General features: G+C 49.0%; 1 protein-coding gene across 1 annotated transcript in view; it reads left to right on the forward strand.

The window, feature by feature from the left end:
• Window positions 1-6146: 6146 nt before the first annotated feature.
• The window catches only part of LTN1 (listerin E3 ubiquitin protein ligase 1), a 194051-nt gene continuing 183953 nt past the window's right edge, over window positions 6147-16244 (forward strand). Inside the window, exons 1-3 of the mRNA XM_075335055.1 lie at window positions 6147-6262; window positions 7905-8108; window positions 9751-9849. Of these exons, the coding sequence (XP_075191170.1) occupies window positions 6221-6262; window positions 7905-8108; window positions 9751-9849 (345 nt within the window). The 5' untranslated portion in view covers window positions 6147-6220. The remainder of the gene's footprint in view (window positions 6263-7904; window positions 8109-9750; window positions 9850-16244) is intronic.

Consider the following 16244-nt stretch of genomic DNA (forward strand, 5'->3'; position numbering starts at 1 on the left):
ATGACATCCAAAGAGTTCAATTTTGTTCTTATCTGACCAGACTATATTCTCCAGGTATTTCACATGTTTGTCTAAATGTTGTTGAGCAAGCTTTAAGAGCTTGAGCATGCTTTTTATTCAGCAATGGAGTCTTGCATGGTGAGCGTGCATACAGGCCATGGAGGGGGAGTGCATTACTTACGGTTTTCTGTGAAACAATTGTACCTGCTGATTCCACATCTTTCTGTAGCGCTCCACTGGTGGTCCTTGACTCCCGGGACAATTGTTCTGATAATTCTTTTCACTCTTTCGCCTGTAATCTTGCAAGGAGAACCCTGGTTTATAGTGAAATTATTTTTTGCCCACCACTATGGCCCCAACAGTACTCACTGGAGCCTTTAATAGTTTAGAAATTCTTCTGTAACCAAAGCCATCAGTATGTTTTGCAACAATAAAGTTCCAAAGGACTTGAGACAGCTCACTGGTTTAACCCATTATGAGATGTTTCTTGTGAGGCAACTTGGTAATGAGACACCTTTTTATAAGCTATAAGTTGAACCAGCTGATATTATTTTTCACTAAGTGGCAGGATTAATTATTAATTACTGACAGATTTCAGCTCGTGTCATGACTTTCCATGGCTTTTTGCACTTCTGTTTCTTCATGTGTGTGATGGTGTGATATTGTGGGTTGTGTATAATTTTGTGTAGGTCCGTATTTTAGACGTGGTGCTCTGTCCATTCTATGTATTATTTGTCCTGTCTGCAGGTTTATAACCCCCTGCAGTGCTTCTGTCCCTAGGTCTGGGGGAGGGGGCCTGGAATCCACCCACCCTCTCTGTTTACCTGGGGGGATTATTCAATCTGGTTGAGAAGAAGAGACCAGCAGGAACATTCATCGTCTGGGGGAGAAACTGCGGCTACAGGCAGCACCTCAGAGAGCTGTTGAGAAAATCCGATTTCCCTGGAAAACGACTACTGGAGGATTGTGACTGATCCCCTGGACATTTATCCCATTACTGGACTACTTTACCCTTTGTGTGTTTTCGATTATATTATGGACCTTCTGATTTGCTTGGAATATTCTTTGGATTGTTCAATCATCTCTCACTGTAATTGTGTGATATCGGAGAACGACCCCGTGACAAAGTGTTCAATACTTTATTCCTGTGTCATTTCTCATTATTACTAGAGATGAGTGGACCTGTGGACATTTGATTTGCAGCGTTCAGCCAGACTATCTAAAGTTCGGTTTGGGACCCGGAATTGACCTGAACCCCAATGGAAGTCACTAATTGGGCAGTTACAATCAGGGCTGTGGAGTCGGTAAGCCAAACCTTCGACTCCGACTCCGACTCCTCAAATTCTCTTGCACCGACTCCGACTCCGGCTCCGACTCCGGCTCCTACATATATTGCTTATAGTTAGGTGAAAAATGTATTGTAGTACATGAATATGTGTATGTGAACATCAGACATTTAATAATTTTTATGATACAATAATCAAGATATTTGGATAGAACATAAAATATATTTATTGGAATACAACTTTAGAACACAAAAAACTGTAATAAATTGTAAATATGTAATACACTATGTAATATACAGTAGATTACATATATATCTTGTGTGTGTGTATATACACTGTATATATATATATATATATTTTACATATTTACAATTTATTAGTTGTTTGTGTTCTAAAGTTGTATTCCAATAAATATTTTATGTTCTATCCAAATATCTTGATTATTGTATCATAAAAACAATTAAATGTCTGATGTTCACATTGTACTACAATAAATTTTTCACTTAAATATAAGCATTATACTAAATGTTATTATTTAGTAAAATATTCAGCACATTCTGCATTGCACTCCTGTCCCCAATTTATTATATATTTTAGGAGTCGGAGTCGGTGCATTTTATACCGACTCCGACTCCACCAAAATGAGCTCCGACTCCGACTCCGACTCCACGACTCCGACTCCACAGCCCTGGTTACAATCTCCACCTACATGCAGCCAGTCATAAACAGATCACTTCCGGGAGCAGGTATTTTTTTTTTCCATTTTTATGTTTTTGTTTGGTACACACTACATCCGAATATGATGTTGTTACCCTCAGTGCGAGCCGTTCAAACACTGCTGGTGACTCGCACAAGGTTGACCACCTGAGCAAAGCAAAGCTTGCGCAAGATATTTGGATACATAAAGAAATCCAAACTTTTTTTTTTTAAATAAATTTTTTTGCCATGAACCTTGGGTTTGCTCATCTCTAATAAACATCACATAATGTATAGACCTCTATGGTTTGATTTCTTTGCCTGTGTGGATTGGATGGGTTCTTACTGACCCCTGGTAAGAAATTCATGTCAATAACACCTTTAGATATAAATTTACTTAGAACATTGGTGACATGTTCAAAACTTACACTAACAAGCAAAAGGGTTATGTTTTGACTTTCGGGCTCCTGATCTCATCCTCCACTAGAGCTTGGTAGGTGAGACAACCTTCTTGTTATTAAAAAAATTGAATTGCAAATATTTAGCATATGATTAGTTATGCAGATTCTTGTCATGTCACTGTATTGTTACTGTTTTGCTCCTGGTGGTGGAAAAATCTTTTTCTTCCTGTATGCTACAAAGTACAACCTGTTCTCACATTCCCTAATAGCTCATTGTGTTATTAGATTGATTCCCAAGCGAAAGGTCACTGGTTCAAACTGCAGAGCAGCCATGAAAAACATTTCTCTAAAAAAGAGAAACAGCATTAACCAGCTCATTGATAGTGGTCTCTCAGCCAAAAAACCTGCCAAACTGCATCATGTGAGGCCGTAACACTTGTAAGAATACAAAATGAAGTCTACCCACGTATCATAATCATAAGCTAAATAATTGCTAGCCAAATTTATCAGACAGTCTCAGGTTCAAAGCTGTAGCCTGAAAGCCAAACGTTCAAAACGTTGTTACCCTGTCCTCCATCAAGAACAATGGGCCCCGCACAGCCCTCCATATAGAATAATGGGCCCCGCATAGCTCTCTATTCAGAATAATGAGCCTCGCACAGCCCTCCATATAGAATAATGGGCTCCACATAGTCCTCCATACACAATAATGGGCCCCACATAGCCCTCCATACAGAATAACGGGCCCCGCATAGTCCTCCATACAGAATAATGAGCCCCACATAGCCCTCCATACAGAATAATGGGCCCCACATAGCCCTCCATACAGAATAATGGTCACCACATAGCCCTCCATACAGAATAATGGACCCCACATAGTCCTCCATACAGAATAATGACCCCACATAGTCCTCCATACAGAATAATGACCCCACATAGTCCTCCATACAGAATAATGGGCCCCGCATAGTCCTCCATACACAATAATGGGCCCCACATAGCCCTCCATACAGAATACTGGGCCCACATAGCCCTGCATACAGAATAATGGGCCCCACATAGCCCTCCATACAGAATAATGGGCCCCACATAGCCCTCCATACAGAATAATGGGCCCCACATAGCCCTCCATACAGAATAATGGGCCCCACATAGCCCTCCATACAGAATAATGGACCCCACATAGCCCTCCATCCATACAGAATAATGGACCCCACATAGCCCTCCATACAGAATAATGGGCCCCACATAGCCCTCCATACAGAATAATGGGCCCCACATAGCCCTCCATACAGAATAATGGCCCCACATAGCCCTCCATACAGAATAATGGCCCCACATAGCCCTCCATACAGAATAATGGGTCCCACATAGCCCTCCATACAGAATAATGGGTCCCACATAGCCCTCCATACAGAATAATGGGCCCCACATAGCCCTCCATACAGAATAATGGGCCCCACATAGCCCTCCATACAGAATAATGGCCCCACATAGCCCTCCATACAGAATAATGGCCCCACATAGCCCTCCATACAGAATAATGGGTCCCACATAGCCCTCCATACAGAATAATGGGCCCGCACAGCCCTCCATACAGAATAATGGGCCCCACATAGCCCTCCATACAGAATAATGGGCCCCACATAGCCCTCCATACAGAATAATGGCCCCACATAGCCCTCCATACAGAATAATGGCCCCACATAGCCCTCCATACAGAATAATGGCCCCACATAGCCCTCCATACAGAATAATGGGCCCCACATAGCCCTCCATACAGAATAATGGGCCCCACATAGCCCTCCATACAGAATAATGGGCCCCACATAGCCCTCCATACAGAATAATGGGCCCCACATAGCCCTCCATACAGAATAATGGGCCCCACATAGCCCTTCATACATAATAATGGGCCCCACATAGCCCTCCATACAGAATAATGGGCCCCACATAGCCCTCCATACATAATAATGGGCCCCACATAGCCCTCCATACAGAATAATGGCCCCGCACAGCCCTCCATACAGAATAATGGCCCCACATAGCCCTCCATACAGAATAATGGGTCCCACATAGCCCTCCATACAGAATAATGGGCCCCACATAGCCCTCCATACAGAATAATGGGCCCCACATAGCCCTCCATACAGAATAATGGGCCCCACATAGCCCTCCATACAGAATAATGGCCCCACATAGTCCTGCATACAGAATAATGGGTCCCACATAGCCCTCCATACAGAATAATGACCCCACATAGCCCTCCATACAGAATAATGGGCCCCACATAGCCCTCCATACAGAATAATGGCCCCACATAGCCCTCCATACAGAATAATGGCCCCACATAGCCCTCCATACAGAATAATGGCCCCACATAGCCCTCCATACAGAATAATGGGCCCCACATAGTCCTCCATACAGAATAATGGGCCCCACATAGTCCTCCATACAGAATAATGGGCCCCACATAGCACTCCATACAGAATAATGGCCCCACATAGTCCTGCATACAGAATAATGGGTCCCACATAGCCCTCCATACAGAATAATGACCCCACATAGCCCTCCATACAGAATAATGGGCCCCACATAGCCCTCCATACAGAATAATGGGCCCCACATAGCCCTCCATACAGAATAATGGCCCCACATAGTCCTCCATATAGAATAATAGACCCCACATAGCCCTCCATACAGAATAACGGCCCCACATAGCCCTCCATACAGAATAATGGGCCCCACATAGCCCTCCATACAGAATAATGACCCCACATAGCCCTCCATACAGAATAATGACCCCACATAGCCCTCCATACAGAATAATGGGCCCCACATAGCCCTCCATACAGAATAATGGCCCCACATAGTCCTCCATATAGAATAATAGACCCCACATAGCCCTCCATACAGAATAACGGCCCCACATAGCCCTCCATACAGAATAATGGGCCCCACATAGCCCTCCATACAGAATAATGACCCCACATAGCCCTCCATACAGAATAATGACCCCACATAGCCCTCCATACACAATAATGGGCCCCACATAGCCCTCCATACAGAATAATGGCCCCACATAGCCCTCCATACAGAATAATGGGCCCCACATAGTCCTCCATACAGAATAATGGCCCCACATAGTCCTCCATACAGAATAATGGGCCCCACATAGCACTCCATACAGAATAATGGGCCCCACATAGCACTCCATACAGAATAATGGGCCCCACATAGCCCTCCATACAGAATAATGGGCCCCACATAGCCCTCCATACAGAATAATGGCCCCACATAGCCCTCCATACAGAATAATGGGCCCCACATAGCCCTCCATACAGAATAATGGGCCCCACATAGCCCTCCATACAGAATAATGGCCCCACATAGTCCTCCATATATAATAATGGGCCCCACATAGCACTCCATACAGAATAATGGCCCCACATAGTCCTGCATACAGAATAAGGGAGCTGAGAAAACGGCCCAGTGGAGACCCCATGTAACCCCCAGAGCTCGGCAGTCCCATGTAATCCCCCGAGGCCGGCAGTCCCGTGTCCCCAAGAGCCCGGGAGACCCCGTGTAATCTCTGGGCGCTGCAGCAATCACTGCTGCGGCAGGTGCGGCACTAGGACTACAGCAGGAATCCGGCAGACATCATTATGCAGGCCGAGCACCGATTGAATCGATGAAGTGAGGGCGGAAGTCGGAGCCGAGCAGCGTGATGGCGGCTTTGATGACGCACTGAGAGTCACGCACGAAGTAATCGATCGCCGATATCGTGAGTTTACTGTGAGTTGCCGGTGTCGGCGTGAACCGGGAAGGAAGCGGAGGATGGGGGGAAAGAATAAGCAGAGGACGAAAGGAAATGTCCGGGTGAGTGATGGAGGGAGTCCGGGGCGGTGTGGAGGGCCCGGCACTGACTGACCTCTGCTGCGTGCTGTCAGCAGCTTCAGAACTGGGTGCTCCGGGCCTGGCGGCGTTTAGCAGCAGGGCATGCTGGGATTTGTAGTACGCAGTCTTAGCCACGGGATGTGAGGCAGAATCTAGGGGTGAATGTGTATGTGGTTGGCCCTGGGAGGGTGCTAATGGGTGACCACTGCCACTGGTCCATACATGACACACACCTGGGTGACCACTGCCACTGGTCCATGGATGGTGCACAGCTGGGTGACCGCTGCCACTGGTCCATGGATGGTGCACAGCTGGGTGACCGCTGCCACTGGTCCATGGATGGCGCACAGCTGGGTGACCGCTGCCACTGGTCCATAGATGGCGCACAGCTGGGTGACCACTGCCACTGGTCCATAGATGGCGCACAGCTGGGTGACCGCTGCCACTGGTCCATGGATGGCGCACAGCTGGGTGACCGCTGCCACTGGTCCATGGATGGCGCACAGCTGGGTGACCGCTGCCACTGGTCCATAGATGGCGCACAGCTGTGTGGTCGCTGACCCCTCTGTACAAAGCGCGATGGGAATAAGTTGTTAGACATTTCCCCACGTTTCATCTGACACCAGTTGCATTACAGGACCTCGTGCCTCATGGGCTTGTTCATAATAATGGGCTGGAGCACTGTCCTGATTGGACGCTAAAGCTGTCACTCAACAGATAGTAGAGGTGGGTTCAGTCATTGGACTCCTCTCGTGTAGGACCCGCCTCCTGGACTCCTGGAGAGCAAAAATGTTGTGGCTGCATTACGCATCACCCACCGCAGCCTTTATTCCTCCCATTCTTCATTCATAGACATTTATACGGCCTCGGCCAATATAACTGTTCCCGCTCCTCTGGCTTCCGATGAGACATCCTGGAATATTTTACCCTTCATCCAGAAGAGCCTTTATGGGGTCGGATGCTGATGTTGGGTAGACACCGAACTCATAGGCCTCATTAGATGATGCTTTGCGGCCGGTCACGTTCTTTTACCATACTCCTCCTATCCGCTGATGTTTAAGGGAACCTGTCGCATTGTACAAAGAGCCCGATCTGTGCGCAGCACACTGAAATCCCTTGTGTTTTTATATAGGAGTCCAGTGGGCGGTCCGAGCTGTGATTGACAGCTGTCTCTGAATGCAAAGTCATACAGGGAGGACTCCATCACTGGTAGGACCGCCCACTAGACTCCTATACAAACACCAGGGATTTCACTGACTAAAAACTATCGATAAAACTTTTCCAATAGAAATGTCCAACAATCCGATTCTGCACCATCTCCTTACCTGGACTGATCGCTCACCGTCTGACATCCCATAGGCAGTGAGCAGCTGTCAATCAAGCGGGGGTGGCCGAGGTTCGGGAGGTACCTGCTCCACCCTGAGCACTTAAATGCTTATTTACAACAGATAGAAGATAGAAAGGTGCTGATGGGTTTACATTAGAAAACCCTGGATGCATTTCTTAGGGGGTCTGGGGGGGTCTTATCGACAGATTTTCTTTAAAGGGATTTTCCATGATCTTTTGAATGTAGCGTTCCACAAGTGTTGGCAGTAATTTGGTACCTTTGTGTTTTGTCTTGCAGCCGTCGAGCAGCGGTCAGGCCGCAGAGCTTCTCGCTAAGGAGAGCGGCACAGTCCCCGGCTTTATTGGCTTTGGCGCAGCGCAGAGCGACCTGGGTTATGTCCCTGCCGTGCAGGGCGCAGAGGAGATTGACAATCTTGTTGATGCAGATTTCCGCATGGTCCTGCGAAAGCTTTCCAAACGGGACGTCACCACAAAGCTAAAAGTAAGGAAACGGCCGCGAGTTATGAGTGTATTGTGCTGCTGACATATCCGCTCTCCCATCACTGCACATCTATTTCTTCCTTCCATCATTCATTTCTTACCCTTTCCTCCACCAGCTCATATCCATCACTTTTTTCCCTGGCTTTAGTCATTGCCATGTGTCTTTTAGTTTCTTAGGCTGTTGTTCACACATCAGTTTTTTGGCATCAGGCACAATCCGGGGTGTGCCTGATGCAACGTATCCGGCGCAGAATATGCAAAAACGGATGCGCCGGATCTTTTTTTTTTCTCACGGAACCGGTATGCCGGATCCGTCAAAAAGGCCGCATCCGTTTTTTGCTGCATCGCGCCAGATCCGGCGTCCATAGGCTTCTATTGTAAATCACGCCGTATCGCGTCGTACGGTTTTTTTCAGAGACAAAAAACGTGCAATGAGACGTTCCATCCGGCCGCCGCATTGAGTAATTACGCTGGATCCGTCAAAAAATGGATGCAACGCAAGGCCATCAGGCACAATCCGGTGCTAATACAAATCAATGGGGATAAAACGGATCCGGCGCCGGATCCGTTTTATCCGTTTTTTCTTGATTGTGCCTGATGGAAAGAAACTGATGTGTGAACGTAGCTTTACCCTTTCCTTCACCAGCCCATATCCATCGCTTTCTTTTTTGGCTTTAGCCATTGGCATATTTCTTTCTTAATGTCTTACCCTTTCCTTCACCAGCCCATATCCATCGCTTTCTTTCCTGGCTGTAACCATCATCATGATTCTTTTAGTTTCTTACTAGGGATGATCAAATACCTCTATGCGAATATTCGATGCGCAATGTAAGTCTATGGGAAGCCCGAATAGTTCCGAATAGTTGATATTCGGGTTTTCCATAGACTTACATTGCGCTTCGAATATTCGCGAATAGTCAAATAGCGGCGACCTATTCGGCAAATATTCGCGAAGCCGAATATTTGAGGTATTCGATCATCCCTATTTGTTACTCTTTTCTCCACCAGCCCCATATCCATCACGTCTCTTTAGCCACTTTGCAGCCATTAGCACCGCTAGGACCAGTAACCACAATGAGATATCTTCAGCCTGTATCTTCCCTGGCCAATATTCTTCCCTTTTTTTTATCTTTCCTGTGGAGTCTTCCTTGCACCCATTTGTATGTTAGAAAGAAAAAAGAAATTTGTTTTATTTCACTGTCCCCTTTTCCCCCCACCCTGTGCCATCACTTTACCCCCCAAAACGCATATATGCTTGTCATAGGAATACCATTAGTGCGCATGTCTCCCAAGAATGGGCGCTGATTCCTGTTGACGTCTTTCTTTTCTCTATCGCTTCATTGGGGGTCACAGGAAACCATGGTTTAAGCTGTGTCCCCCAATGAAGGCTCGGAGAAAGAGATTTTACGGCGAGTACCCCAAATCTACTTTTTTTAATCCCACCTTGTTTCTACGTCTTTGGTCTGACCAATACCCATAAAGGTACTGTATTAGTTGGTATTTCTAGGAACACATGTCTCCATACACAACCCTACTTTCCATGTCCTAGACGGTCAGTGAAGCTCTACATATTAAGTGATGCACCAGACGTGTATGTGACGTTCGGTAACGTTTATGTTTGGTGTTTTTGGGCTTTTTTATAGGCGATGCAAGAATTTGGAGCAATGTGCAAGGAGAGAGAGGTGGAGATCGTCAGAGGAGTCCTCCCATATTGGCCCCGGAACTACTGCAAGATCTCCCTGGTACGTGTCGTCTGGTCTGAAGACCCCACAATATTCTCATCTCCGTGGTATAACGAGCATGCAAAAGCATTACTTTGAAACAAGATTGTTCTCTTCTCTTAGGCTGCTTTCACACCTTCGGTTTTAGCAGAGACGGCCAATCCGGCTCTAAAACCTATGCAACGGATACGGCGACAATACCGCTTCCTTTGCATAAGTTTTTTACATGCGGCCCGTCCAATTTTTGCCGCTTGCGGCAGGCTACTGAGCAGGCGCAGTGGAAAAAAACGCATGCGGCGGCTGGGTGCGTTTTTTGCCGCAGGACGCAGCATGCGGCGTCCATAGGCATGCATCGCAAATCGCGCTGCATCGGCCGGATGCGGCGCAATGCGTTTTTTTTTTTTTTGACGGACAAAAAAAACGTGCCAGGCAACGTTCCAACCGGCCACTGCATCGGCTAAATCTGCCGCATGCGGCAAAAAACGGACGGAACGCAAGCCCATGCGGCACAATACGGCACTAATGTAAGTCTATGCAAAAAAAAACGCAATCGGCGGCAAAAAAAAAGGTTGCGTTTTTTCTGCAAAGCGCCGGATTGTGCCGCACAGGAAAAACCGGATGTGTGAAAGCAGCCTTATTTGTGCGGCCTCTGTTATTCCTCCTGGAAACTTAGGAATAAATGTGACTTTTCGTTCTTCCCCCGATTACCCGTCTCTATAGCACCTGTCATATATACTCTATGTGCTGCATCCCCTTCACCGGTTTCCTCTCCGAGGGGCATTCCCGGCCCCCTCCGTGATGTCCCCCCCACCGCAAGAGAATGTCGATGCACTTTTGTTCCCTGCAAAAAACAAAAATGATGAAGGGGAACTGGCACTACACCAACTCCAGTGCTCCCTTCATTCTCGAGATCAGTTGGGTCACATAGTTGTAATTCCCTTGAGTTATTAATCCCTTAAAGGGGTTGTCCCACGAAAATCCTTTTCTTTGTCGCTCCATTGGGAGACCCAGACAATTGGGTGTATAGCTTCTGCCTCCGGAGGCCACACAAAGTATTACACTTTAAAAAGTGTAACCCCTCCCCTCTGCCCATACACCCTCCCGTGGATCACGGGCTCCTCAGTTTTATGCTTTGTGTGGAAGGAGGCACACATCCACTCATGCATTCTCATACTTAGTTATGTCGGTTGGAAGAAAAGAGGGCCCCCACGGGGCCCCCGGCATGTTCCCTTCTCACCCCACTACGTCGGCGGTGTTGTTAAGGTTGAAGTACCCATTGCGGGTACAGAGGCTGGAGCCACATGCCGTCTCCTTCACCATCCCTTATGCGGCTCTGGGAGTAGTGGGATCCTAAGCGGTCATCCAGTTGCTGGGACCGTGCTCCATCCGCAGCCCCTGTGGGAACCTGCCGGACCGGAGCCTCTTCAACCTCAGGGACCGGGCCCTGCAACTCAAAGGTACTCTGTGTCCCCATAGGGGACTGTGCAGGGAGCGCACCTTCTTCCCGGAAGCCGCGGCAGCTGCTGAATTGAGGAGGCCGGTGGACTTCCGCGCCGACCGTGCCTGCTTGTCGGGCGCGGTCTCAAATTTAGTCCCCGGCTTCATCGCGGCCTAGTCGCAAAAATCCCGCCCCCGGGCCTGCCTGTCAGGGGTAAGGGCGGGATTTCCAACATGACGTCGGATGTGAGGGCTGGAGCATCCTGCATGTCTTCCTCCCCCCTCACTGATCACTGTGGGGACCCCAGATTCCCGCACTTTGCTGGCGCCGCCCACGGCTCCACTCCTCCCCTGAGAGCTCCGGCAGCCATTTTCTGGCATTCTGCCGGTGGAGGCTTCTCAGTGAACAGCTCTGCAGCTCCGGGGGATCCAAGGCAGGGAATCTGGAGGACACACTCCGCTCGTTAGCGGTCGGTAAGCCACACCGGTCACCCGGTGCTGGTCCCCCTAGGGTGCCGGAATAGATACATACATACATACATATATATATCTGTTCGGTCGGGCTGTATATCCATTTCCCATATACCCTCAGTGGTCACTCTCCTAGGAGACAACAGCATGTCGTCCACAAGGAGCAAAGCTGCTAAGGCACAGGTTTTTTTCGCGGCCTGTACCTCTTGTGGGGCTATGTTACCTGCGGGTTCCACCTACCCTCACTGTGAGCAATGCTCGACTCCTGCCTCGCTTGCTCAGCCAGAGCCTCGGACACTGGTGGGCCCCTCGGCTCATGTAGACCCCCCTGCTCCCCCTGACCAGGCTGCAGGGACAGAGTTCGCCTCTTTTGCTGAGAAACTCTCTGAGTCTCTTTCTCAATCCATTGCACTGTCTATGGACAAATGGTCTTCTAAGCTACTTGAGGCTTTGCAGTCCAGACCGGACCTTTCACAGGCCCCGGCCCCTGTTAGCTCGTCGCCTCCAGGCCCCTCTCGGTCCGCGCCGCAGCGCGCTCCCAGGTTGGCCCCTCGGTCTCAGGCGGAGGACTCCTGCCCGGACCGCAGTCCTAGACCGGCTAAGCGGGCTCGCTGGGACTCTTCCCCGACTTCCTCTCGCTGCTCGGGATCCCAGCTTGAGGACTCTCTGGAGGACGAGGCGGACGTCGCAGCTCAGGGCTCTGACCCTGACGTCGCCCTTAACCTTGATACACCTGAGGGGGAAGCCTTAGTAAATGATCTTATCTCGTCCATCAACCAGGTGTTGGATCTCTCTCCCCCGCCTCCTCCTGTAGAGGAGTCGGCGTCTCAGCAGGAGAAACACCAGTTTTGGTTCCCCAAACGTACGCGCAATACGTTTTTTGATCACTCTAACTTCAGGGATGCTGTCCAGAAGCCCAGAGCGGTCCCGGACAAGCGCTTTGCTAAACGCCTCACTGACACGCGTTACCCCTTCCCATCTGAAGTCGTTAAGGGTTGGGCTCACTGTCCCAAGGTGGATCCTCCAGTCTCCAGATTGGCGGCTAGGTCCGTGGTGTCTGTTGCAGATGGCTCATCCCTGAAGGATGCCACTGACAGACAGATAGCGCTCCTGGTGAAGTCCATCTATGAGGCCACGGGCGCGTCTTTTGCCCCGGCCTTTGCAGCCGTGTGGGCACTCCAAGCAATCTCGGCTTGTCTGACTGAGATTAATGCTGTCACACGTAATTCTGCTCCGCAAGTTGCGTCTTTGACCTCTCAGGCGTCAGCCTTTTCGTCCTACGCCATGAACGCCGTCCTGGACTCCGCTAGCCGTACGGCGGTAGCATCTGCTAACTCCGTGGCAGTCCTCAGGGCCATGTGGCTGCGCGAATGGAAGGCAGACTCGGCTTCCAAGAGGTTCTTAACCGGTTTGCCGTTTTCTGGCGACCGTTTGTTTGGCGAACGATTGGATGAGATTATTAAGGAATCCAAAGGAAAGGATTCCTCCTTACCCCAGGCCAAACCTAAGAGACCTCAACAGAGAAAGATCCAATCGAGATTTCGGTCCTTTCGTCCCTCCGCCAAGTCCCAATCCTCTTCGTCCAACAGGCCGGAGAAAGGCCAGAGGAACTCCTATGCGTGGCGATCCAAGTCACGCCCGCAAAAGGCCGCAGGAGGCACTGCCGCCAAGACGGCTTCCTCATGACTCTCGGCCTCCCCTGGCCGCATCCTCGGTCGGTGGCAGGCTCTCCCGCTTTGGTGACGCCTGGTGGCCACATGTTCAAGACCGATGGGTGAGAGACATTCTGTCTCATGGTTACAGGATAGAGTTCAGCTCTCGTCCTGCGGCTCGTTTCTTCAGAACCTCTCCGCCCCCCGCTCAGGCCGACGCACTTTTTCAGGCAGAGGCCGCTCTAAAGATGGAAGGAGTTGTGATCCCCGTTCCCCTTCAGGAACGTGGTCGCGGATTTTACTCCAACTTGTTCGTGGTGCCAAAAAAGGACGGGTCATTCCGTCCCGTTCTGGACCTCAAGCTACTCAACAGACATGTGAGAACCAGACGGTTTCGGATGGAATCTCTCCGCTCCAGACCGCGCAGACTTGCTGTCACAAGGTCCGTTTTTCCATCTGAATTCTGTGGCCCTCAACCTGACTGTGTGGCCATTGAGTCCTGGCTCCTAGCGTCTTCAGGGTTATCTCAGGATGTCATTGCCACCATGAGACAGGCCAGGAAGCCTACGTCCGCCAAGATCTATTACAGGTCTTGGCAAATCTTCCTATCCTGGTGCGCTAATAACGGTTTTCCTCCATGGCCGTTTGCCTTACCCACTTTTCTTTCATTCCTTCAATCTGGAATGGACAAGGGTTTGTCACTCGGCTCTCTCAAGGGCCAAGTATCGGCGCTCTCCGTGTTTTTTCAAAAGCGTCTGGCCAGGCTTCCGCAGGTCCGCACGTTCCTGCAGGGGGTTTGCCACATAGTCCCACCTTACAAGCGTCCGCTGGAACCCGGGGATCTTAACAGGGTGCTAACGGCTCTTCAGAAACCACCTTTCGAGCCGCTGCGGGATGTCTCTTTATCACGTCTTTCGCAGAAGGTGGCCATCCTAGTGGCAGTCACATCACTTCGGAGAGTGTCTGAGCTCGCAGCGCTGTCATGCAAAGCCCCCTTCCTGGTGTTTCACCAGGATAAGGTGGTTCTGCGTCCAGTCCCGGAATTTCTCCCTAAGGTGGTATCCCCTTTTCATCTCAATCAGGATATCTCCTTGCCTTCATTTTGCCCTAATCCAATTCACCAGTGTGAAAAGGATTTGCACTCTTTGGATCTTGTGAGAGCACTCCGGCTCTACGTGTCTCGCACGGCGCCCCTGCGTCGTTCAGATGCGCTCTTTGTCCTTGTCGCTGGCCAGCGTAAGGGCTCGCAGGCTTCCAAGTCAACCTTGGCTCGGTGGATCAAGGAACCGATTCTCGAAGCCTACCGTTCTTTTGGGCTTCCGCTTCCTTCAGGGCTGAAAGCTCATTCTACCAGAGCCGTGGGTGCGTCCTGGGCATTGCGGCACCGGGCTACGGCTCAGCAGGTGTGTCAGGCAGCTACGTGGTCTAGTCTGCACACTTTCACGAAACACTATCAAGTGCATACCTATGCTTCGGCAGACGCCAGTCTAGGTAGGCGAGTCCTTCAGGCGGCGGTTGCCCACCTGTAAGAGGGGGCCGTTTTTCGGCTCTTTTTATTGAGGTATTATTTTACCCACCCAGGGACTGCTCTTGGACGTCCCAATTGTCTGGGTCTCCCAATGGAGCGACAAAGAAGGGAATTTTGTTTACTTACCGTAAATTCCTTTTCTTCTAGCTCCTATTGGGAGACCCAGCACCCGCCCCTGTACCCTTCGGGCTGGTTGTTCTTCTGTGTACACATGTTGTTGATGTTGATTTGTTCTTTTGGTTCATGGTCTTCAGTTCGCCGAACATCCTTCGGATTGAATTTACCCTAGACCAATTTATAAGTTTTCTCCTTCCTGGTTTTGCACCAAAACTGAGGAGCCCGTGATCCACGGGAGGGTGTATAGGCAGAGGGGAGGGGTTACACTTTTTTAAGTGTAATACTTTGTGTGGCCTCCGGAGGCAGAAGCTATACACCCAATTGTCTGGGTCTCCCAATAGGAGCTAGAAGAAAAGGAATTTACGGTAAGTAAACAAAATTCCCTTCTTTAGTCAATAGATCTTAGAAATAATCATAAGTTCCGCAATCGGATGTGGTTAACCCCTTCACGACCTTTGTAAGTTTACATCATGGTCAGATAGGGGTTTACGACCTATGACATAAACTTACATCATGGTAATCACGCGGGCACAGATGCTGTGCACATGGGAGTTTGGCGTAAGTGATAACCAAGTACCAGCTGCCAGGGCCTGTGCCTGCTGTGACTGTTTAACCCACTAAATGCCACAATCAATAGTAATCTCTGCATTTAGGGGGGATGGAAGAGGGAGTGTGGTCCCTTTCCAACCCGATCGGGACCGCCACAATGTGATCATGTGGTCCCGATCATTGCCATGGCAACGCGAGGTTAAAGGACAGCCTTCTGGTAACCTGGCTACAGCAAGCCTGTTAGACCATGCCCAGCAGCATGGTCTAACAAACGTTCTGACAGTGAATCACTGACCAGTATAATCCATTGCAATGCTCTTGGATTATACCAGCGATCAGAGTAATAAAAGTTAAAATCCTATATAACTATTAAGTATAAAAGTGGAAAAAAATTGTAAAAAAACATTTTTTTAAAAATCAGAAAATAAAGAACAGAAAAATATTATATGTATAGTTATGTAAAAATGAAAATACACACAAAAAAGTACACATTTGGTATCGCTTCTTCTGGAACAGCCTGATCTAACAGGGTTTTCTGAAACCCCTTCAGTGAATCTTCTCATTGTACAGCTGACAAAAAAGTGGAATAAAACACAATCAAAAAGCCATATAAAAATATAAATGTTACCGCTGAAAACATCATCTTGTCCTGCAAAAACCAA

This window comes from Anomaloglossus baeobatrachus, chromosome 2 (assembly GCF_048569485.1).
Source record: "Anomaloglossus baeobatrachus isolate aAnoBae1 chromosome 2, aAnoBae1.hap1, whole genome shotgun sequence".
In the NCBI taxonomy this organism is placed as follows: domain Eukaryota; kingdom Metazoa; phylum Chordata; class Amphibia; order Anura; family Aromobatidae; genus Anomaloglossus; species Anomaloglossus baeobatrachus.